This window comes from Engystomops pustulosus, chromosome 1 (genome assembly GCF_040894005.1).
Source record: "Engystomops pustulosus chromosome 1, aEngPut4.maternal, whole genome shotgun sequence".
In the NCBI taxonomy this organism is placed as follows: Eukaryota; Metazoa; Chordata; class Amphibia; order Anura; family Leptodactylidae; genus Engystomops; species Engystomops pustulosus.
In genome coordinates, this window is record NC_092411.1 from 256,027,281 (window position 1) to 256,050,531 (window position 23,251).

Here is a 23,251-nt window from a genome sequence, read left to right on the forward strand (position 1 = left end):
GAGGCGTGAACGCGCATCAGCTTGAGCGTTGCCTTGGGGGCGGGGACGCCCGGGGGAGATCCGGGTTTGTGGACGAGCATGACGTGTACAACCGAACCAAAACAGAGCAGGTGCCGTACACTGGAGGCTCCCGGCTGCGCCGTGCACACAGGTGAGGGCTCCGCTCACTGCAGGGGGTGCACGTAGGTGAGGACTCCGCTCACTGCAGGGGGTGCACGTAGGTGAGGACTCCGCTCACTGCAGGGGGTGCACACAGGTGAGGGCTCCGCTCACTGCAGGGGGTGCACACAGGTGAGGGCTCCGCTCACTGCAGGGGGTGCACACAGGTGAGGGCTCCGCTCACGGCAGGGGCTGCACCCACAGGAGGGCTCATGTATGACAGGGGGTGCACCCAAAGGAGGGCTCGTGTATGACAGGGGGTGCACCCACAGGAGGGCTCGTGTATGACAGGGGGTGCACCCACAGGAGGGCTCGTGTATGACAGGGGGTGCACCCACAGGAGGGCTCGTGTATGACAGGGGGTGCACCCACAGGAGGGCTCGTGTATGACAGGGGGTGCACCCACAGGAGGGCTCGTGTATGACAGGGGGTGCACCCACAGGAGGGCTCGTGTATGACAGGGGGTGCACCCACAGGAGGGCTCGTGTATGACAGGGGGTGCACCCACAGGAGGGCTCGTGTATGGCAGGGGGTGCACCCACAGGAGGGCTCGTGTATGGCAGGGGGTGCACCCACAGGAGGGCTCGTGTATGGCAGGGGGTGCACCCACAGGAGGGCTCGTGTATGGTAGGGGGTGCACCCACAGGAGGGCTCGTGTATGGCAGGGGGTGCACCCACAGGAGGGCTCGTGTATGGCAGGGGGTGCACCCACAGGAGGGCTCGTGTATGGCAGGGGGTGCACCCACAGGGGGGGTTCGTGTATGGCAGGGGGTGCACCCACAGGGGGGGTTCGTGTAAGGCAGGGGCTGCACAAAGGAGAGGGTTCTGTGTTGGATGGTAGGGGATGCACATAGTACAGGGAAAAGCTGCTGCATTGGTTTTGCTGTCATTTGTAGGCAGTGGCATTGTGTCCCTGTTACCACCATTCCATATAGTCCTGATCCATCATTATGTTTTGTCGAAGATTTTACAATACAAAAGAAATACATTAAAACATTGTTGCCTTATAATATAAATTGTATGTGTGTGTGAAATGAGACTTAAAAGGTCTCCAGCACCAGCATTTAAACTACTAGTTCCCTGAGGTAAGGTATGGAATTACTTTTCCTTTTTCCTTTATAAGTAAATAGGTAAGTATTCACATAAAAGATGGGATTCTGTAAAGCACATGTCAAAACCTAGCTGAGGGGGCTGGGAATTTAGTGGGGTGAAACCTGGTGACAGGTTCTCTTTAAGGCATTGTGTAGCTGTATAATATATTGTGCCTAATTCTGTCCATTATGATCTATCTTCACTATTATTAGAAGTGATATTTCTAAATCCTTTACTGTCACTGGACACTATAAAAATCATAGCAACCCTTATTGTATAGATCTATATTCATAAATAAGTACATAAATAATGCACAATTAAGCTTTTGGAGCAAACCAGTAATTTGTTTTGTAGAACAGGATCCCACCGGGAACTTGTAAAACATATATTTATAAATATTCTATTATGATATATATATATATATATATATATATATATATATATATATATATATTTACAAATGGGTTATCAGATAAATATATGGAATTCAAGAATCATATTTGGGGGACATCCAGTTTAAGGTGGCTGTATAATTGCATTAGCTACTTATTGGTAGATATTCTTTCTGAACACTTTATACACGTATACATTTTGCTTGGCAGAGTGTGCATGTCTTCTTCATAGGAGATGGGAATAAGTCACTGATCTACACGTCTAATAATCACTTCTATCCCTTCTGAATAAGTGTCGGCCTCTTTGAAATCCACCTCTGCATTACTGGTGGGTTGTAGGTGATCCCAAACATTCTGACCGCGTCCCTTCACTGTAATAATGGAGTCTGTATAGGGCAGGACCTGAGGAGTGCAATGTTAGGATCAGGGTTGGACAGCTGTTATGTGACTCCTGGGGGAGGCACAGCTGTTTTGTCTTGAACTGTGTAAGGAATGTTTGTGTCTCCTCGGGAATAATTATGTCTTATTTTTCTTTGGATGAAATCGGAACGCCTGATTTTAGCGTTTTAGTACTGCTTGTTCATCGCAATGACTGCCGATTAGCTAACCTTATAATTTACATTATTGCCTATAAATAAATCCAAAACAACGTGTCACATGTTTTGGTATATTAATTCATTTTTGCCATATCAAAACCCCTTCAATGCTTTGATGTCCTGTTAAAAAGGATTTCCATCACTCCCATTCAAGCCCTTTTTGGGGTCCCTGCTAATCTCTATACACTCTACCAGTTGTTGAGTACAGAAATGACCCTAATCATTTGGCGATTGGCTCAGTTCATGGGACCAGTGTCACTCGTTTTGTGTCTTGTAGTTTTACTTACAAGCAATTCTTGTTCAGAGCTCCTCTTAGGATGCTTTGGGTATAGCATATATACTCGAGTATAAGCTGACCCAAGTATGAGCTGAAGTACCTAATTTTGCCACAAAAAAACTGGGAAAACTTATTGACTTGAGTATAAGCCTAGGGTGGGAAATACAGTTGCTACTCTCTAATAAAATGCCCAGTAGAGCCCCCTCATCAATTAAATGTTTAGTAGTTTCCTCTCGATAATGAAATGTCCACATCAGAGCCCTTCCTATCATTAAAATGTCCATAGCAGAGCCCCCTCATCAATGAAATGTCGATTAGCCTCTCCTCATTAATGAAATGTTCACGGCAACCCCAACATTAATAAAATGTACACAGGTGTTCCCCTTCATTAATAAAATAAAATGTCCATAGCAGAGCCCCCTCATCAATGAAATGTCGATTAGCCTCTCCTCATTAATGAAATGTTCACGGCAACCCCAACATTAATAAAATGTACACAGGAGTTCCCCTTCATTAATAAAATAAAATGTCCAGCCCAGAGCCCCGTTAAAAAAAAAAAAAAAAAACCTAGTACTCTCCCTCCAGTGCGGGCAGATGCACATATATGTAATTTGCCAAGCACAAAGTATGACATCAGGAGGCGTGTCAGTTTTTCTGCGCTGGCAGATTGCATAGACGTGCATATACTGGTCCAGCTGGGAACTGGAGCAGGTGCTACAGGGAGAAGAGGACACCGGAGGTCAGCGCCGGAAAGTACGTACTAGGTTTTGTTTTTTTAATATATACGGGGTGTATATAAGTATAAGCCAAGTGGTGCCACAAAAATTGTGTGTACTTAAAATTGTGCTCATACTACAGTATAGACCGTATATGCCAAATCGGCACCGTATTTGGACTAGCAACTTAAATTCTTCAGCTTATAAAAGGGGTCTGAAGTACTCGGTTGTTTTTCGATGCCTTGGGCTTTTGACATGTAACAACATACCCAATTGTGCATAAAAGAAGTTAAAGTAAATCTAAGTCATTGAGTTATTATTTTTCTTACGGTAAGTTCTTACAATACTGCCTCAACGTTCCATAGCAATCTGTTTATATCTGTTCTGTATCCAAAAAAGTACCATATATACTTGAGTATAAGCCTAGTTTTTCAGCACAAAAAATGTGCTGAAAACCCAAACTCTGCTTATACTCGAGTAAAAAATATAGGTTTTACCAGGTTTTTGTGGTAAAATTAGGGACCTCGGCTTATACTTGGGTTGGCTTATACTCGAGTATATACAGTACCACAAGAAAATGTTCCTTGTCACTTTCCATATGGGAATATAATGACAATAACCATCCTATAGGAAGGCAAGGAAGTTTTATATTTTATCTCGTTATACAGGGAATCAAAAAGACCCTATCATTGTTGCAGACTTGGATCATTTACAGTTTTTACTTTATACGTTTTATTCTTTTGCTCTCTATTGTCTTGGTGTGACATCTGTGAGAAGAGATGAGACATTGTGTGATGTGACATAGTTGCTTGGCCTGGGTAAATAAAAGTGATGCAACTTTGTTCCTGGAACGGATTCAGTATGTCGTAGATTTATTTTACACAATGGAGAGTCTTCAGCGCCGTTCTGTTTTTACTGTTCTATAAAAATACTGATTATAAAGAACACTTACCAAATCCGTAGTGTGCGAAATAAGCCAATGTAATGGCCTATGCACAGACTAAGAACAATGCACAGGGTCTCAGCAGATCTTCACGGCTCTGTGCCCCACCATATGGCACAACTGTGCGGCTCTGATTTGATTCTTTGGTTAATGAGAAAGCCGGTTGTGTACTTCTATTTGTGTTCTGCTATATATCGCCAATCGGTAGTCTACTTAAAGGGGTTGTCCGGTGGTGGGAAATATGGCTGCTTTTTTTTTTGCAAAAACGGCACCAGAACTGACCTTGATTTGTGCCGATCCTGCAACTCAACCACATAGAGTTAAAAATAAAGTTCAAATGCAGTTTTTCACTTTTTGTTTGCAATTCCCCAGTGACCGGGCGCAGAGTTCCCACTTTTCATTGCAACTTATTAAAACTTGTATGTTCTTTAAACCAGGGATTTGGTAGTAGTAAACAGAACTAATTGCTGCTCTTTTTTTTTTTTTTAAATGTGAAACTTTTATGTAAATTTCCTTAGTCTGTTGAGATAAAAAGAGGAACTTTCGTAAGTTAGGCAGTGTTTTTTTTATGATTGTTTTTGTCAACGTTTTCAACACCTGCTTTGCCGTTTCCTCACTTGGTGGATAACAGTTATAAATGGGCCGGCCTACTCTCACATCCTCATGGTCTTACTCAGGGCTGACAACCCCTTATGGATGATTCCTAGGATACACTTCTGAAATTCATCAGAAGGAACACTTCTCTTACAGATGGACAGACAGATCCACAAAGAGAAGCAAATCAACTGAGATTCGTACTCCTAGTGTGATTGCGGCTGTTGTGTTACAGATTTTATGTTTTCTGCAGTAAAAGTCTGTAGTATTAATTCACATACAGGTTTTTCTTTTGCCGTGCATTATAAGGCCAATTGCATGGGAGGGGAGGGGGGGGGGGCGGGCGATATCAAAGTTTCAAAATATCTACAGTTTGGTCAGTGAAAATCATACAATTTAGATCTGAGTTTTGTCATATTTCAGTCCTTGCTCTATCCACACATATGTTTTTGTAGTTCTAGTGTCCTAGTTGTGTTGGATTTTTACATCCACTCACAGCTCTGAGCCCCTCAGGCTCATTAGCATCATTTTAAAAGTTGATTTTAGAAGGAAGGACGTCATGGATAAACAATATAACAAAATTACCACAGTCTGTCTGGATCTATGAGTAAGTGTTCCTGGTTTATCATATTTTATTTTGATAGTAGACTTTCTTTGTAATTCCTGATTTTTCACAATTTGCAAGTTGTGAACTATAAGGCTGCATACACACCAACGTATGCCTGCACTACTTCAAAAGATAGGACATGTCCTGTCTCATCCCCGTGTATGGAGCACACATGTGGGCCATTGCTGTTTATGGGGGAACCACATACGGTCGTCTCAATGTAGACTGACAAAGAAGCAGCAATTTTGCGACATATTCTTGTCAAATTGCACAGTTCTTTGTGTGTTGTGCTCTAAAAAAATCTACATGCAGGGGTATATCCTGAGGCTTGGTGCACGTTGTGTATTTTTCCTTTTAACAACAGAATAATGTTAAAAATGCTACAAATACACATATTATAAATGCAGCCTTATACTCTGCTTGGTTTCTTCTACCTGCAGAAGGGGGTCTGGCTCTGTAACTTGCATATAAAGTACAAATTGCCTAATTCCAGGAAGTCCTGCCGCGGGTTTATGTGAGTCCTCAGGTAAATTTGTTGGTAATTTCTGGCCGGGGATTTGTTTGCTTATTGCTCTGCTCATCCACGTACCTGTCTCTTATTGGAGCAGACTGTACAAGCCTGCAGGCGTGGAGCTGTCATCACCGCAACTTAAAGGGCACATAGACCAACCCAAGGAACATGTGCACCCTACACAATGAGATGACAGACTACACTAATAATATTACTGCCATTGTATTAAAACAATATTTTCCACTTATGCCTAATAAATCAAGGGGGTGGTGATTACAATTCTGTTCAGCTTCTATGGTCAGCTTTCCCAGGCTCCTGAAAAGCTAATGTGCCCAGTTTGTCAAGGATCCAGGTCTGTATAATTAGAGATATTTTATTACAACCCTGTTTAACAATTTAATCCTCCCAGGTGTCAATGGATGCCTGTGTATGCACGTATACATAGCAGTGCATATGAATTTAGATTAAATACATTATAGGTCCTTATGACCCCCACTAATAAATGTTTCACCCGCTGACCCCTTTCATTCACTTGTTTCATAAAGACCGAGAATAATCCAGGTATAGAAATGCAAGTTCTGAACACACACACACACACACAATAATAATGTATCCGCATTCTGCACAGCTTCAGAATCTCTGCCCTTTACTTCTGTAATCTTATACTGCTGCGAACCTTTAGATGAGCGGCGTCTAGGCTGCCACTAGGGGGAGCCTAAGGGTCACAGGTTGTGGACTGATCTGAAGAATTTGCAAATCACTTGGCTTCTACTCTGATTACTGTGTACTAGCGAGACTCGTCATTATAATAGGACAGTAATGAGGGTTAGGATAAAAGAATATCTCTATCCGAGTATTTGATATTGTGATAAACGTACAAGGCACAACGACAGACCAAAAGTCTTGACCTACAAGAAGAAAATGGTCCAGCGTATTTTATCTCTGTATACCCCATCATCTCTTTCCTTTGACGAATTTGTGCTATCACCGCAGATCAGACGGAAAACTAACGCTGCCTCTATTCTGTTTTGGGGATTTACTTTTCCAATAATTTAAAGGGATTGTCCACTTGCAGCAAATAATTTGACATGGTTTGCTTAAGCAAAAGTTACAGTTTTCCAATATACATTCTGTATCAATTCGTCACTGTTTTCTAGATCTCAATTTGCTGTCCTTCTATAGAAGGCATCAATTTTTTGTTCCAGTGCTCAGAAATCTGTCCATGGTCTTGTGATGGACATGCAGGTCCACAAGCTGTTAATATCACACAGCTCTGTGTGATGATAACGGCTCGTGCACCTGGGTGACATGACATGGACAGTTTTTTTATTCACTGGAAGTTAATAGAGAGTCTTTCTATAGAAGGACAGCAAGCAGAGATCTTGAAAACCGCAAGGAATTGATATGGGAAGTATATTTGAAAATTGTGTAACTTTTCATTTTCAAGTAATTGCTGGAAGTGGACAACCCCTTTAAATTATTGCTAAATTAAATCACTAAAACAGGACAATGTGGAGGGTCTTCAGGTATGCAAATTAATCTCTTCTGATGGCACAATTTCTTGATTGACAAGTGGGTGTTACCAGTTGCAGACACTCCATCATACTGGCAACACCCAACTATTCATTTTATTCATACATTCATGCATACATGAATTTGCTTAAAGGGGGTTGTATCTGCACTGTTTCCTAGTAGGACATGTGGATGTCTACTAATAGTAGTAAGCCAGAAGGAGAAGGGGCTTCTGCATTTTGATTAGTTTGATGAAAGCATTTACAATCTTTCATTTCGAACAGGTTGCTGTAGATACAAGAACCGTGAAGATGGCAGATGGCAATTTTGATCCCTGTGAGTGCATTTGCTCCCATGACTATGCAATGCGAAGGCTGATTAATTTGGTAAGGACACTTACTTAGGTTTTTTCTTATAATAAAAGAGGTATTGGTTCCATGAGACCTGGGGGTGGGTGACATTTTTATTGTTGTAGTGAATACAGAGTTGACCCTGCTTGGAAACTCCCAGAACTTCCATAGAATTGAAAGGAGAGAGCTGCTTATATACGGTCACGACCGGGCGCACGACCTTAGTGAATCCCGGCAGAACCTGAATCGGCGTCAGAGAATGCGCCGCTGGATCGAGACTGGACCAGGTAAGTAAATCTACCCCATTATACCTTGAGAATGCTGTAGCTACACTGATGCAGAAACATAACTTGTTTAATCCCTGATCCAAGTGGTGGTGCTGAAAAAACAACGAGGCTATGTTGTTCCTGTGGTTGCCTTGGCACTTTTCCTCTTACCCTAATTATGCAATGCTCCAGCCTTGTCCTGGCTAGCATAAGCCAAGAATACCTCATCACTATGTTGTCCCTGATGGGCAGAAGTAATCAATTGCTGCACCATCCCCATTTGTTGTGTATGAGTCTTCCAGCTCAGGTTGATTAGTCCTGTCTTTCTGGACAGTTCAGGAAGCTCCTTGTTTATGTAGGCAGTCTGCATGCAACCCAGCTTTTCCAAGGTCCTGAATTGTATAATATAAATATATATATTTAGCAAAACCACTCGGATCAGGGATTAAACAAGATGTTTTATCTTGTTGCCTAACAATTGTTACTACTTTTTCTATAACTTTATTTCTCTCTTCACACCAATCGACCAGGTTGGTTACTGTTCTATGTATATGCAGGGGAGGGGTTTATTAGATCGCTGCTTTTGTGCAGAAGTTATCACAAATGACAAATAATTGCATAAAGATGTTTTTGTTATCTCTGTTGTACCTCCGCTAATGCTCCTTGTTTTGTGATCCTGTACCGTTTGATTTCTGTGGCAATAAAGCGATTTAAAAATAAAAAGATATGTTTCTGCATCAGTGAAGCTACAGCATTCTCGATGTATGTAATGCATCAAATAAAATGGTAGGTTTACTTTTAAAATTTTATTTTTGTATTATTTCATCCTTCGTATTTAACTTAACACCTCTGTTTTCCCCTTTTACAGCTCAGGCAGTCTCAGTCTTACTGTACCGACAACGAATGCTTACAAGAACGTGAGTATATTTGTCTGATTTCTGAAAATCTAATATTAGGGTATACCTACAGAGTTTTGGTATAGCTAAAATTCTGAAAACCTTTGTCCATGCTTCTCCATCGGAATTAAATGGACATCATTGACTGGCTGTTTCATAGTCAACCATATATGTAAAAGGCTGTCATATAATTACCGTATATTCCGGCGTATAAGACGACCTGGTGTATAAGACGACCCCCCTACTTTCCTGTTAAAATATAGAGTTTAAGATATATTCGGCGTATAAGACTACCCCTTGTCCAACGCATACACCGGTAAAAATTAAAATTCTGCTCCCCTCCCAGAAGCCATAATTAATGTCGTCCCCCCCCCCCCTCAGTAGCTATAATTAATGTCCTTTCCCCCAGTAGCTATAATTACTGTCCTGCCCCCCAGTAGCCCTAATTAATGCCCCCCCCCCAGTAACTATAACTACTGTCCTGCACCCCCAGTAGCCATAAATAATGTCCCACACCACCAAACAGGGCCCTATATATTTAAGCTAAATAAAAAACATAATTCTTACCTTATCCTGCTCCTCTTCGTGCTGCTTCTCATCATGGGATCTGGTGTTGATGGCGGGTAAGTAGTGTGAGGTGGGTGGGACGGGGGCGGATCGGGGGCCCGTTCTAATTTTGAATTATGACCGCTCCAGACCCTCCCTGATCCAGCGCACGGACCAGATGCAGAACAGTCCGTGCGCTGTAACAGGCAGGCCCGCGGCTGTCACAATTCAAAACATCCGCCCGCTGTGCTGCGCCGAGTTATCAGCACAGCGCAGGGGTCAGGTGCGGGCCTCTGACTGACCGGCAACGGAGCTTCGGTGGATCGCGGGAAAGGTGAGAAACATTACCGGCGTATAAGACAACCCCAGACTGGACAGAAGATTTTTCAGTCTTCAAAAGTCGTCGTATACGCCGGAATATATGGTGTGTGTATATATATATATATATATATATATATATATATATTATAATTTTTTATTTTTTTTTTATATAGAAGATGCTACTTTTAAGTAAATATATTTCTTGAGAGATGATGGATCAAAAAACACTTCACAATCATTCATAAATCATCCCTTATAATAATTACCGTAACATTAATTAATAATCATCATCATCCATTATCTTGTATTACTGTACATAGTGTGTAGGATGGGCATATAGTGACACAGGGCAACCTCTACATGGGGTTAGTAAGTCCGCTTCGTTCACTTCTGAGATGCTATGTAGTGTGCCCATCCATGTGTCGTCTTTCTTAGTCAAACACTTGTATAGAGTATAAAGGTGCGCTCCGGAATGTGAGATTTTCCACTAGAATTGAGGACAAACCAGACGTACTGGTTTTAGCCCTGTCATGGTGAGAACTCCTTGTATTGGTGACATCATAAACATAACCATGAGCTGACTGTAAAATAGTGTATTCGATAGATGGCACAAGATGATTCAATTTACCTACAGTATTCCTCAGGTTGTTGACTTTTCACCAGGTCCCATCCCTGGGTTGTGACTACTTTACTCTACGTTAATGACTGATAACACACCTGGCAGGTGACAAGGACCTGCCTCATTGTTACACAACTCTATTTGATCACAGAATAATTATGTGACCTCAGGGAATTTCGAGTTCATTGAAATAATTATACCGTATCCCAAACTGAATTTTTAAGATCTTGCTTCCTCCACTGACACCTATGACGTCACTAGGACGTGGAACATTGTTTGTAGTCAAACAAAACAGATTTTTAAATTTTGTTCAGATTATAAAGGAAAATATTTACAGAAAAGGGATATGTGGAGAGGATATGACCATGTTTCTCTGAAAATAAAACCGGGTCCAAATATTATTATTATTTTTTTTTTTTTAATCCCCAAAAAATGATTAGGGTGTCTTATTTAACAAAATTCCAACAAATTTATCCTTGAATTTAAAAAAAATCTAAATTTATTCAAATATTAGCATGGCTGCATATTCTATAACATCATCATAACTCTCCATTATGAGTTTCTTGTGACTCAATCACCTTTGAAATCCTTGGCCCAATTTCTCATGTCTAACAATGGCATTGTGGGTTTTCCCACGAAAGAAAATTCTCACATCTCAATCCCCTAGTGATGTTTACACAATAAATATAATTTTAACTCTATACCTTACAATTTTACTCAGTTTTATTGCTGTGTTAGCTGCTATCACTCCCTAGGCTGCTCAGTGCAAAATCCTAGGGTTTGAACAGGGACTCTCTAAGCAGACACATTATGATCCATCTAGTTCTGTGGGGTGACATTGTGGTTAGATTATCAGAGCACAGGTGTATATACACTCTCATCTTGCTTCTGACATTGTACTGACACGTAGAGACGAGGCAGATATGAGATGCCTATTACACAGAGGCTGTGCTGCTATCCCTTCAATCTGTTTTCAAATTTCAGGGTCATCAGCGATGATTCATATTGGGCCAAAGCTCATGTTTTCTGGACATTCAAAGGGCCACAAGTGGTTACGTAAATCTGCTAAAAATGTCCATTGTCAATGTAGAAGTGACAGCATGTAACACATCTGTGTACAGCATTGTAGGAGTGTCCAAGAATGTGTCTACATTGCAATTTTGTTGTCACAAGCAGAAAAAATTTAGGGATTGGTTTCTTAAACTCAAAGTTATGTAAATGGCAGCTAGTAAGTTAAAGGCTATCCACAACAAAAGAAGGTTTTTTTGTGGGACACAAGCTCTTGTGAATGATAGTTGTTTTCTAATACTAATCTTTATGTAGCACCAATCTATACTGCATAGCTCCCAACCGTCCTGGATTGGCCGGGACAGTCCCAACCGTCCCGGATATTCCCTCCAGGTCCCGCACTGGCAGGGGTTGTCCTGGCTCTATGTCCCACCTAGTAAATACTTTCAAAGCCAGAACTTGTGATACTGTGACTTCTACAGACATCGAGCAGGGAATCCTTTTGAAAGATGTGTTGGGTAAGCGGAGAGCAGGGACCACGTCGTCGGGTTCAGATCACCATCTGTTCATATATGGTCTCCACATCTCCTAGGGTTCCCCCAGACACAAGCTCTTCATTTAATTCAATTAAATAAATGTATGCCCAGCCCAGGATTTGAACCTACAGCCTATGCAATGGAGATCGGAGCCTCTATCCACCAGGCTATAAGCTCAGGGGATGTCAGTGAGAGGATTTTATGTAACGAAGAGTTTCACTGTTACAATGTGACACCCTGATATATAGAGAGGGATCTTCTCAGAGATTATTGAGATTATTATTATTATTATTACTATTATTATTGAGATTATTATTATTATTATAGTCTCCATGATGATAATAATAATAATAATGATAATTAAAATAATAAATCGTCTCAATAATTACAATAGTAAAAGACTTTGTTAGTAAAAATCCTCCGACTTATAACCCTTGGTCCAATAGCCTAGTGGATAGAGGCTCCATCTCTATTGAGGGTAGAGGGCAAATTTTTTTTTTTCATTATTATGGAGAGGATTATTATTCTTTTATTATGGTGATTATTATTATTATGAAGATGATTATTAGTAATAAATATTTGGGGCGTGGCCAGGGCTTGAGGGCCAGGGGTGTCGCTGTGTGTGCCACCACTTTGTCCCTCTTTTTCTTCCGGAAATGTTGGGAGGTATGTATACTGTGGTGTATCACAGATCATAATGTGCCAAGCAAGAAAAAAAAACAACTAAAATAAAAAGTAAATATATTTCAATATTCTAGTAATAAATTGTTACTCTAATTCTAAGTTAATAGAGAGGGAATGATTTCCCCCTTTTACGTTTTTGGGCCTGACCCCATGGACAGTAGATTAGTAAAGGATAATGGCTACGGCTTGCAATGTACGGTAATCAATTTTGGGCTATAGTCCGTTATGGTATGTTATTTTTTTGGTAAGGTCACAAATAACATCAATTTACATAAACGCCTCTTGTTTTTATCTCTTCCCCAGTACCAGGACCCAATCCGTCTAGTGATGGTGGATTTAGCATTGCAATGATCGCCATGGCCTGGCTTGTCATTGGTTTTACCTTATTCCTGTTGAGACCTAGGAGTCTCCGAGGACCAAGGGCTACTGGAAAACCGACTACTCCACACAATGTAAGTGCTGATATCCACTTTGTATAGTATATTAAATCAAACCAAAATACAATCTTTGAATAATATATACATTTTCAGTTACATTCTGAAGTCCATTACAGGCAATCCGCAGGTTACATACAAGATAGGTTTGTTCTTAAGTTGAATTTGTATGTAAGTTGAAACTGTATATTTTATAATTGTAGATGCAGACAAAAAAATTTTTTTTTGCCCCACTGACGATTGGATTTTCTACATTTTTTTGCTGTAACTGGACCAAGGATTATCAATAAAGCTTCATTACAGACACCTCACAGCTGATCATTGCAGTCTGGGACTATAGTAACATCTAGAGAGCTTCACCAGAGGTCATAGTGGGCAGAGGGGTCCGTCTTGAACTAGGGGTCATCAGTAAGTCGGGTGTCCTTAACAAGGGGATTGCCTGTATATTACTTTTCTACACTTCAATCTAACTGATAGTCCAGAGCTGCATTCATAATTCTGCAGACTTTTGAGCCGAAATGTCACTGCATTTCTAGCTGATGCTGACCTGTGTTTTCGCTGATCCAAAAATCTTGGTGTGAACATACCTTTGGAAGGAATAAGTCTGGGTGTGTTAGCAAAGCTCATATTGCACTATGCATTGTACTGGCCCTTTTACCGAAAGCAGCTTAAAGGACACCAACCATCAGTTTGACTGATAATAGATGTCCAGCTTGTTTCTTTTTGCACTAAAAAGTGTTCTAATTAAGCAGCACATAAGCCGTTTCTTTATGCGCTAAATTGCTTTAAAAATAAAATGTAAATGAGCCAGAGGTTCTCAGGCTGACATCACCCAAGCGCCTCTTGGCATTGCCGGATATTAATATATGCACGCCCCTGCTGTAACAGCACCTCCTGCTTGAGGCCCGGGAGCTAGTTGTTTTGGCAGCAAATATACTGTTTCTTTATGCACTAAGAATGGAGATCTACCATTGGTTAAACTGGTAGATGTCCTTTTAACCCCTTAACGATCAGGCCCTTTTTTGTTTTTGCATTTCCATTTTTTACTCCCCACCTTCAAAAATCTAACTTTTTATTTATTTTTCCATGTAAAGAGCTCTGTGATAGCTTGTTTTCTATGGAATAAATTGTTCTTCATAGTGACTGTATTTAGTATTCCATGTCAAGTACTGGGAAGTGGGGCAAAAAATTCCAAATGCAGTGAAATTGGTGAAAAAACGCATTTGCACCGTTTTCTGTCGGGGCTTGGATTTTACGGATTTCACTGTACTCCCCAAATGACATGTCTACTTTATTCTTTGGGTCAGTATGATAACAAACTTGTCTAGGTTTTTATAATGTTTTCATACATTCACAATATGACTTGTTTTTTTTTAATATAACTTTTTTTTTTTACTTTTTCCGACCTTTAAGCCCAGGTTGTCTGATTCTTCTATATACTGCCATACCACAGTATGGCAGTACATGGGCATTTTCCTCCTCATTCATTACATAGATCGAATCGCACAATGTAATGAATAGGTTAAAATGAGACAGCCTTGGGTCTGCGGCAGACCCAAGGCTGTCATGGCAACCAAACACCATCTTTCTGAGTGGCTGCGATGGACGGGTTAACACCCGCGATTGGTGCTTGCACCGGTAACTGCTTGTTACAGGTAAGTGTTTGCTGCTCAGCCCGTAATAGTACATCACGCGTCGTTAAAGATGATTTACCTTTAAAAATCCATCATGAAAAACCAGGGACACTTACTCATAGATTCAGGCACTGGGACTGTGGTAATCTTCTTATATTTGTTATCCAAGGCCTCCTTTCTTCTGAAATCAACTTTTACAATTATACCAATGAGCCCAACGAGCTCTGGGGGTGTTACCAGAGCCTCTCAGTGCTGTAGCTTTACAAGTTGTTACACTGTTCAGGACTATGCCCCCCCCCCTCCTCTACCTGCTATAATATTACACCTTTTCAGCACACAGTCGGAGGGGAAATGCTCCTGCATAGTGTTACAGCTTGTATAACTATAGTAAGGAGGGTCTCTGATAAAGCCCCCTCCCCAGACTCCTTTTAGATTCATTATCATAAGTTTAAAACTTGATTTTAGAATGAAGAAGGCCATGGCTAACAAATATAAGAAGATTACCACAGTCTCGGTGCCTGGATCTTTGAGTAATGTCCCTGGTTTATCAGGATGGATTTGATTGGTAGATTTCCTTTTAAAAGGGATTTCTAAGACTCTGGAAAGGCCCTAGTGGGCCGGACAGGGATGGGGGGGATGTTCACACTTGGTTTTTGGATCATATTTTGATGCAGTCGTCCACCAAGATATCCTATGCAAAGGGATGACTTCAGAATTGATGCACATCCACAGAATACATGGGCAGCATGTTTTTTCTAGACACTCTGTAAATTTTTGCCTCTTTGGAGAATAGGAGTGGAATACACACAGTTCATATGTGGCACATTTAGGATTTTGCTTCTGAATATTATATTGTTTAGGTTGATGATGAGTTATGAGAAAAATGTGCATGGTTATGAAGCCGGAAAGTGGAATATATATGGCCGACAAACAATGCACGTCATTGAGACCTATAGCTGTACTTAGACCAACCATCAGTCCTCTCTAGTGTGATCTTAGACCTCACCTTCCATACCCATGACCTGAGTAATCACAGGAAGCACCCACCTGGCTATGTGACCACCTTTTGTCCGTGTAGGAAAGCAGGGAACAGTGTGACATGAGGGTACAGGCTATATGCATATGCAGTGCAAGGGACGCATTCCACTGATTCCTTTCCTCTTTCTCTGTAATTTCACACTGTAATAACATCACATGTTCTGAATGTACATTTACTGTATGTTCTGTACACTAGGAATAAGCCTGTAACCAAATAAACTAATATTGATATCTGCATCAAAGCCTGGTCCCCGCAGAATGTTATATAGCAGAAGAAGCTGAGCAGATTGTACATAGTTTCCTATCTGCAGACAGCATGTTCTAAAGAGAGATAGAAGCTGAGCAGATAGGACACTATGTACGATCTGCACAGCTCCTTCTGCCCTATAACATTCTGCCTGTAGATTGTACATAGTTTCCTATCTGCAGGCAGAATGTTATAGAGAGAGAGATGGGAGCTGTGCAGACTAAACATAGGCGGACATGTATCTCGGCTTTGTTTGGTGTATCTTTGAGACTTTTGGTAGGTTTTTTTAAGCACTTTTTCAAAGCATCGCAGAAACTCATGCATTTTGCATGTTACCATGCGTTTGGTTTGCAAATTTTTCTTTTCGTTGCAGGAAGTGCAAGCAACTGTGTAAACATTTTTACATCTTGCTTACATTTCCAGCAAGGAAGAAAAAAACTCTTTTTCAACCAGCCAAACACATGGTAAAATGTAAAAAGCATGCTTTTCTGCAATGGGCTTAAAAACACAATGTAAATACCACATGTGATCGCAGCCGATGTCAACTAATTCCAATTTACATGTTAAAACCGGGTCCAAGAAAAAAGAATTTTTCCTCTGCACCTGCCTTGGACCAGGTACAGATTTGCATCTAAAAAAAACCTGCAAAAGTAAGCAAAAAAAAAAAGTAATGCATAAGTGAAAAGTCACATGGAACATCTGGAAAATAAAGATACATAAGGCACTGCACAAGGTTCAGACCAAGGCATACTTGAGAAACCACAGCAAAAGTCGTAGGGAAAAGGGAGCTGAGCAGATTGTACATAGTGTTCTATCTTCAGGCAGCATTTTATAGAGCAGGAGGAGCTCAGTAGATGGTGTCCTATCAGTATATTATAAAGCAGGATGACCTGATTAGATTGTACATGGTGTCCTATCGGCAGGCTGCATATTATAGAGCAGGAGGAGCTGAACAGGTTGTACATGGTGTCCTATCGGCAGGCAGTATAAAGGTTTTATACTTTATATAATTTGTTGTTGTAAATCCCTGCTATTTCTGGGCTTCAGAGTCCAGTGGGTGGTCCTATTCGGTTATCATACATAACATCATCATACAGCGATGATTTGTACAGTGTGTAGTGAGTGACCATATCTACAAACACTTTTTTTTGGTTGATCTTTACCAATGTATTTGTGTCTTATAGGTCATCTTCATAGATGATAAATAGCAGCACCTTTTACTTCTATAGTCATTATAATGTAATTGGAAGTACAGGCTTAGTACACCAATTACGTTACAGGCAATGACTAAGAGAAGACAGAGAGCCATGTAGTGATGTATAACAGTACGACTATTGCTGTATTGGCAGGACCGCAACCATGAACCTCCAGCACCACCTGTAGACTAGCAACTCTGAAAGCCTCCATACAAAATTTGCACGACCAAATGAATCCAGAATGGCCAGACTACTCTGAAGCGGATGACTCTTCTCTCTCTCCTTCCTACCAGTGCCGACACCCCAATTTGGTATTGGATATTCCATATCCCAAGATGCTGGGCGGATCTGGGATGTCTGGAGTATGACGTCTAGTTCCAGATCTCCTTGCAGTACCATAATTCTTCTGTTCCTGTAAATGTAGGCCGAATGCAACACCGTAAACTTCCTATTACTAATAATCATTTTGTCTGGACTTTCAGCCTTAATATAAATCTTCAGACGCATTAGTCATTGAGTTGTCATAACACATCATATATTTTCATATTCATCAAAATTTTGTGATATTGGCAGTAAATATAACTCCAGCCCTCACTCCTGACTCCAGCAGAAATTTTGGGTGTTGTGGTAATTTGGGTCTCCAGATTCCACCTGCTTGGTGTTTGGCATAGTTGTGCTTTATCTTGGGACTTGTTAGTTCTATAGTTTTTGCTTTTATCCTTTTGCTATTGTATCTTAATAGATGTTTGGTTTGTTACAACCTATTTTAGGTGATCTTGAAATTCTAGTTTATTCTATCAAGATTAAGATAATGATATCTGAAGTGCCAAACTTGAATGTCCTAAATGTGTGTAGGTACTATGATACTGTACAGTGTCCATCTCAACTGACCCTACGGACTGCTGAAGACATACTTCATGGCATAATAAGAAAACAGAAAACGGACGATTGAACTGATGTGAAATAATGGTAAACTGTGTCGGACTGGTGTTACTTGGGCCTACCTGATAATATTCTTCGGCACACCCTTCATCATATACCAAGAAATAGACCGTACCACCCTCCGATTAGGGTTGTCTTCTGCTGTAAGGGCTACAGTAGTAGGTTAAAGCCCAGGCCCACCGGAGGAGTCTGATTCTCTGGCCAGTCCAACACTGATGGTAACTATAATCGCCATGTCAAGACATGTTGCCACATCTGCACATTGACTTGCATGCAAAGTCCGCTAAAACCCTGACCCACACCAGTAGAAGGAGATGAACATCTTATAAGGAGATGCCAAGTTCTAATTTGGACATCAAGTAACTTCTGGAGTAATTATGTAGATTACCTGAACAGCCTTAGAGTATAAGATTGTCATCCCGCAGAGAGGTATGGACTTGTTGCATCATTGATGACTGGGATGATGGGTTCCTGCACAGACCAAATATAGGTTGGTTGACTTCAGCTTGGTTGCCCAAATTACTACCTAAATTCCCAGTCCAAGGCTACATGCACACGTCCGCATGAAAAGACATGAGCCGCAAGCTTTGAGAAGTAGGGAGTGAGCTCCATATAGAGCAGCTGTGCCGCATATCAGGGTAGGAATAGGACCTGCTCCATCTTTTGCTGCGCGGCCTCCGTTATTAATGGTTTGTTTCTCTCCGACAAAACCAATGGGCATTGGACCGAATTACTGTAATTTACCTTGTTTGCCTGTCTTAATTGTGGTATATATCTCCTAATTTATAACCATTAGCCCTTTTTCTAGTGTGGAGCATACATCCGGGATATCATTACAGATTTTCACATATAATTACATCAACATGTGTCCATGTATATGTATTCAGTCCTATAATATCTATATGCTCTGTTCTATTGTAATATTGTTATGGTTGTCTGACAGTTCTATGAAGATGTGAGATCTCCCAAAGAATTGACTACGGCATTTTCGTTCTGTGGTTGGTTGTGCTGAGATGTGTTTCCACTGCTTTACCTCTTTTTATAGAATGCATCAAATTCTCTTGTGAGATTCAGGATGTGTTATATCTCTTAACCTGGTGTAAGGTTACTGTAGCGATCTTCCATTCTTGGCTGCTCACTGTAAGGTCCTCGTCTCCTAACGTATGTGATGTACATTTTGGTTCATGTGCACATGGTGCGTTTTAAGGTCTAGATTTTCGGTGGGGCAATTCTGCAGTATAATTCAGTACTAGTGTAGTGTCTGGGAGTTATACAAATCCCCTAAAAATTCTGCAGGAGAATTATTTTTTTTTTCCGTCCATCGCAAATAAGTGACCTGTCCCATATTCCTGTGGATTGCGGTGTGGCAATGAACTTTTGCAATGCAAAGGTTGAGCTCTGGTCGCAACCAAACTCTACCCCAATAACCGAAACATGTTGTAAGTATTAACCCCCAAAAAAGTATAAAGGAGCATAGTTGATTGCCTTAGGCTTGTGAGGTAGTAGCGTAGTTGACTGAAATACTCCATTGGGGAAATTTATCAGAACTGTCTTATAGCAAAACCGTTCTAAGGGGTCATGGCAACAAATCCGATCCCAGCTTTTCATTTATAAATTGCTGTGGGAAACTGCACGCTGAGCTCTGATTGGTTGACATACGTGGCTAGAATAGTTCGCTCTCTGATAATTCTCCCCCATATCCTACAGGTCATATGCTCTTTCTCGTCTCACAGTCTCCAAACGTACGATGACTCCAGCTCCTACAAAGTAAGGGCCAGTGTGATCGCCTCCTGTTGCCTCGAGGCCTATTTCCTCCACACCAATAGCAGTAGGGGAGTCCAAGACAAGGCAATAAACCTGTGCTGATCCCCCCAGCCCAAGGTGAAGGAGTACCCGAGGCACCTCTCAGCCAAGACCAAGGCAGCACCAATGAAGATACTACACTTGATCTTAGCCAAAAGGCCGAGTAGCGATCCATATCCTGCAGTTCATATGACCCAACATTTATTACCCTATTGTTCTATTGAAGTGAACTCCATGGGGTCCAGGATTTTTTTTTATCTTGTAATGAGGCTGCGTTTCTGATAAATGTTTCCTTGTCTTTCTAGTTACAAAACACAATCAGCAGATTTAGGGATAGAGCTATACTATCTATAGTATATACTATACAGGCTGTGTCCTGTATCTTCTGGAGCATTCACCTCTTACTCCTACTGACTGGTAAAAGAATGAAAGTATTCAACCAGCACTTTATCAGATATCTGTCTTGTCTTAATAGTCCTACATCTCTATAGACCAGGTCATTTTGGCTTTTGTGAACAATTTCTATTCTACACTATACAAATCATCCCATAGGAAAATTGAACCGAACAGCCAACAAAAAAAGGGGAGGTGCATGAAGAACATGAGGACCAACAAAATGACATACAAACCATCTTCCCTGTAACTAAAAAAATATAAAAACCTAATAGAGTTAAAGGGGGGGGGGGGGTTGTATTTGATGTGTATGGGCAAGGTCTGGGTGTTGGGAAATTCAGTGAAGATCTACTCAGGCCAGGGTTCCTAGAAGCTGCATCTACATAACATGATCATACATTTAGTCTTTTATTCTGTTCAGGATGCCTCTGGCTTTTTGTCATCTTCAGCGTTGAGTGTGGCCCCAAACATCTACTTTTTCAGGTGAGCTGACACTCATACCCCTCCAATACTGTAAGCTGGTACAAGAAGAGGCTTGTGGTCATCTGCAGAGAAATGTGGTAGGAGAAGCAATGGAGCCAGTGCAGAACAGATCAAACTGCAAAGATTCCTTCATTTGTGACCATGTCCATGACCACTCATCACATTAGATACTAGATCTATAAGAAAGGTCCAAATCTGTGCCCATAACTCTGAAGTTTTACAATTTTATTGCCTGCTATGAAAACCTGCGACTAACTATTTGCCTTCATTGTCCGCTGTCTTCTATGTAGCTACTGTACTGATATGTTGAATAATAAATGTGTCCTTGTTATAAGTCTACTGGATGATTCCAGTCGCTTACAGTAATGATGCCAAACCAAACCCGCTGATCGTGCCGTGACACAGAATTCAGAGTAAAGGGCTTGTACTATGCACTTTCTATTGACTTAATAAACAGTGATTACACTTTGCTCTTGAGTCTTTTCTTTTGTGCTGAGTTCATGATGATGTCTGGTAAAATAATTCACAATCATTTGTAATCCAGATAGTTTTTACTTTGTTGAAGGAAATCTAACATTTTGTTTTTATGCATTACGAACCAAACATACCTTGAGAATGCTGTAGCGACTCTCGTTCAGGGATTAAACAAGATATGTTTCTGCATCAGTTGCTTTGCTGAAAAAACAATTATAAAATTTATGATAATGAGGTTCTTTAGCTCCTTTTGGTTCCCAGGGGCTTCTCCTCACCATAATTATGCACTCCCCCAGCCTTCTCCTGCCCAGCATAAGCAGTGAATACGAAATCACTGTGTTGTCCCTGAGGGCGCTGTCACACGTTGCGTTTGCAAACGCAGACGCAGACCAAACCGCGCCCACCGGGGCGGTCCGCGGTCCAATCGCATCGGCGTTTCTCTATGTTTCTATGGAAATCGCCGATGCGATCGGACCGCGGACTACCCCAGTGGGCGTGGTTTGGTCTGCGTCTGCAAACGCAACGTGGGACAGCGCCCTGACAGACATAAGAAGTCAATTGGTGCACCATCACCCTGCTGCTATGTACGATTCATCCAGCTCAGGTTGATTAGTCCTGTTCTGGAAGCTGTGGTGTTTTTATGTTGGCACCCAGCTTTCCCAAGATCCTAAATTTTATAATTGTTTTTTAAGCAAAACCACTCAGATCAGGGATTAACAAGAAATATTTCTGCGTCAGTGTAGCTACAGCATTCTCAAGGTAATGCTCTTTTTCAAGTCAAAAAATAAACCACGCAAGAGATGTCCTTCAGCAGGATTTTATATTACCTGCATTCTGCAGTCATGTAATGTCAGGGCATTGGATATGCAATTGAGACTTGGATACATCTTGAATTGTATCCCTAATCTTGAACCAGATGCCTTGCACACTATGACAATTCCACCACAGAGTTGTGTGATATATAATGAACTGTGCACCTGTGTGACATCACATGACCACGGCCCATTTTTTCCCATAGGACGTAAACAATTAAGCTTCCTGTTAAATGACAGCAAGCAGAGGATTAGAAAAGTGTAAGAAATTGATACAGAAAGTGTATTGTAAAATTGTTTCTTACACAAACAAAATCCAGTATTTGCTGAAAGTAGACGGCTGCTTTTAGTTATATATTCAGTGTTTTATGATAAGTGATCGTGATATTGCTGCTGTACAAGGTCACTGCTGTTCATGCGATTCCTTTGATACTGTGTTTATATATTTGACTTGAAGGCGTTTAACAGTTACACTTACGCGTCATGTAAGTGCATAGGACTGTAGATCACAGGCTGTGTAGGTGCCTTAGTAAATTGCTTCCTATGAGTCTGTTCACACCTTTTTTCCACTTTTTTTTTTGCAAAAAAATCGGACGGCACACGGATGATATCTGTACGCAGTCTGTGTTTACTCAAATATTGCTAGGCAACTAGCTGAGTTGTGTGGAAAATACATTAGAAAAACATTCTTTTTTTTTTAAGCGGATGTGAAAAAAACTACATACGGATACAACACGAACCGAACACAGACATCTCACGTCCGCATTTTTTGCGGATATGCCCGACTGAATACGTCCTAAGGGTGGTGGCACACCTGCGGCTTGTTTCCGATCGCAGGCGTTTCCATAGAAACGGCGATGCGATCGGGCCACGGCCCGCCCCGGTGGATGCGGCTTGGTTTGCGTTTGCAAACGCAGCCCGAACGGCACGTGTGCCACCACCCTAAGGGCTCTTTCACACTTGCGTTGCAGATCACGTCACAGTTTGATCATAGTGCAATCAGTGTCTCAGTTTTTCACACACATTTTTTGGTGTTTTTAATGCATTTACAATGTGTTTTTCACACACAGATATTGCCCGTGAAAAAGACTGAGGGCGCGTTTACACATTGCGTTTTGACCTGCGTTTTCATCGTGTTTGAAACGCATATACAACAGCTGAGGAGAGGTG

At 41.2% G+C, this 23,251-nt stretch overlaps 1 protein-coding gene across 6 annotated transcripts; it reads left to right on the forward strand.

The window, feature by feature from the left end:
• Positions 1-2: 2 nt before the first annotated feature.
• On the forward strand, positions 3-21,265 carry SMIM14 (small integral membrane protein 14). 6 transcript variants are annotated; one of them, XM_072125433.1, is made up of 6 exons: positions 3,254-3,269; positions 5,817-5,902; positions 7,684-7,785; positions 8,884-8,932; positions 12,929-13,077; positions 17,328-21,265. In XM_072125433.1, the coding sequence occupies exons 3-6, from the start codon at positions 7,711-7,713 to the stop codon at positions 17,364-17,366; spliced, it is 312 nt and encodes a 103-aa protein (XP_071981534.1). In that variant the 5' UTR covers positions 3,254-3,269; positions 5,817-5,902; positions 7,684-7,710; the 3' UTR covers positions 17,367-21,265. The 6 variants fall into 6 exon arrangements, with proteins under 6 accessions (XP_071981521.1, XP_071981544.1, XP_071981561.1 ...); XM_072125420.1 differs by lacking the exons at positions 3,254-3,269; positions 5,817-5,902 and adding an exon at positions 3-151; XM_072125443.1 differs by lacking the exons at positions 3,254-3,269; positions 5,817-5,902 and adding an exon at positions 34-256.
• Positions 21,266-23,251: the final 1,986 nt, after the last annotated feature.

What these genes read in the sequence shown, in the direction of transcription:
- SMIM14 (XM_072125420.1), top strand. Translation starts at nt 7,711, where the DNA reads ATGGCAGATGGCAATTTTGATCCCTGTGAGTGCATTTGCTCCCATGAC. An exon ending in TGCGAAGGCTGATTAATTTG is followed by an intron (nt 7,786 to 8,883) that starts GTAAGGACACTT and finishes CCCCTTTTACAG; the next exon opens with CTCAGGCAGTCTCAGTCTTA. An exon ending in AACCGACTACTCCACACAAT is followed by an intron (nt 13,078 to 17,327) that starts GTAAGTGCTGAT and finishes CTGTATTGGCAG; the next exon opens with GACCGCAACCATGAACCTCC.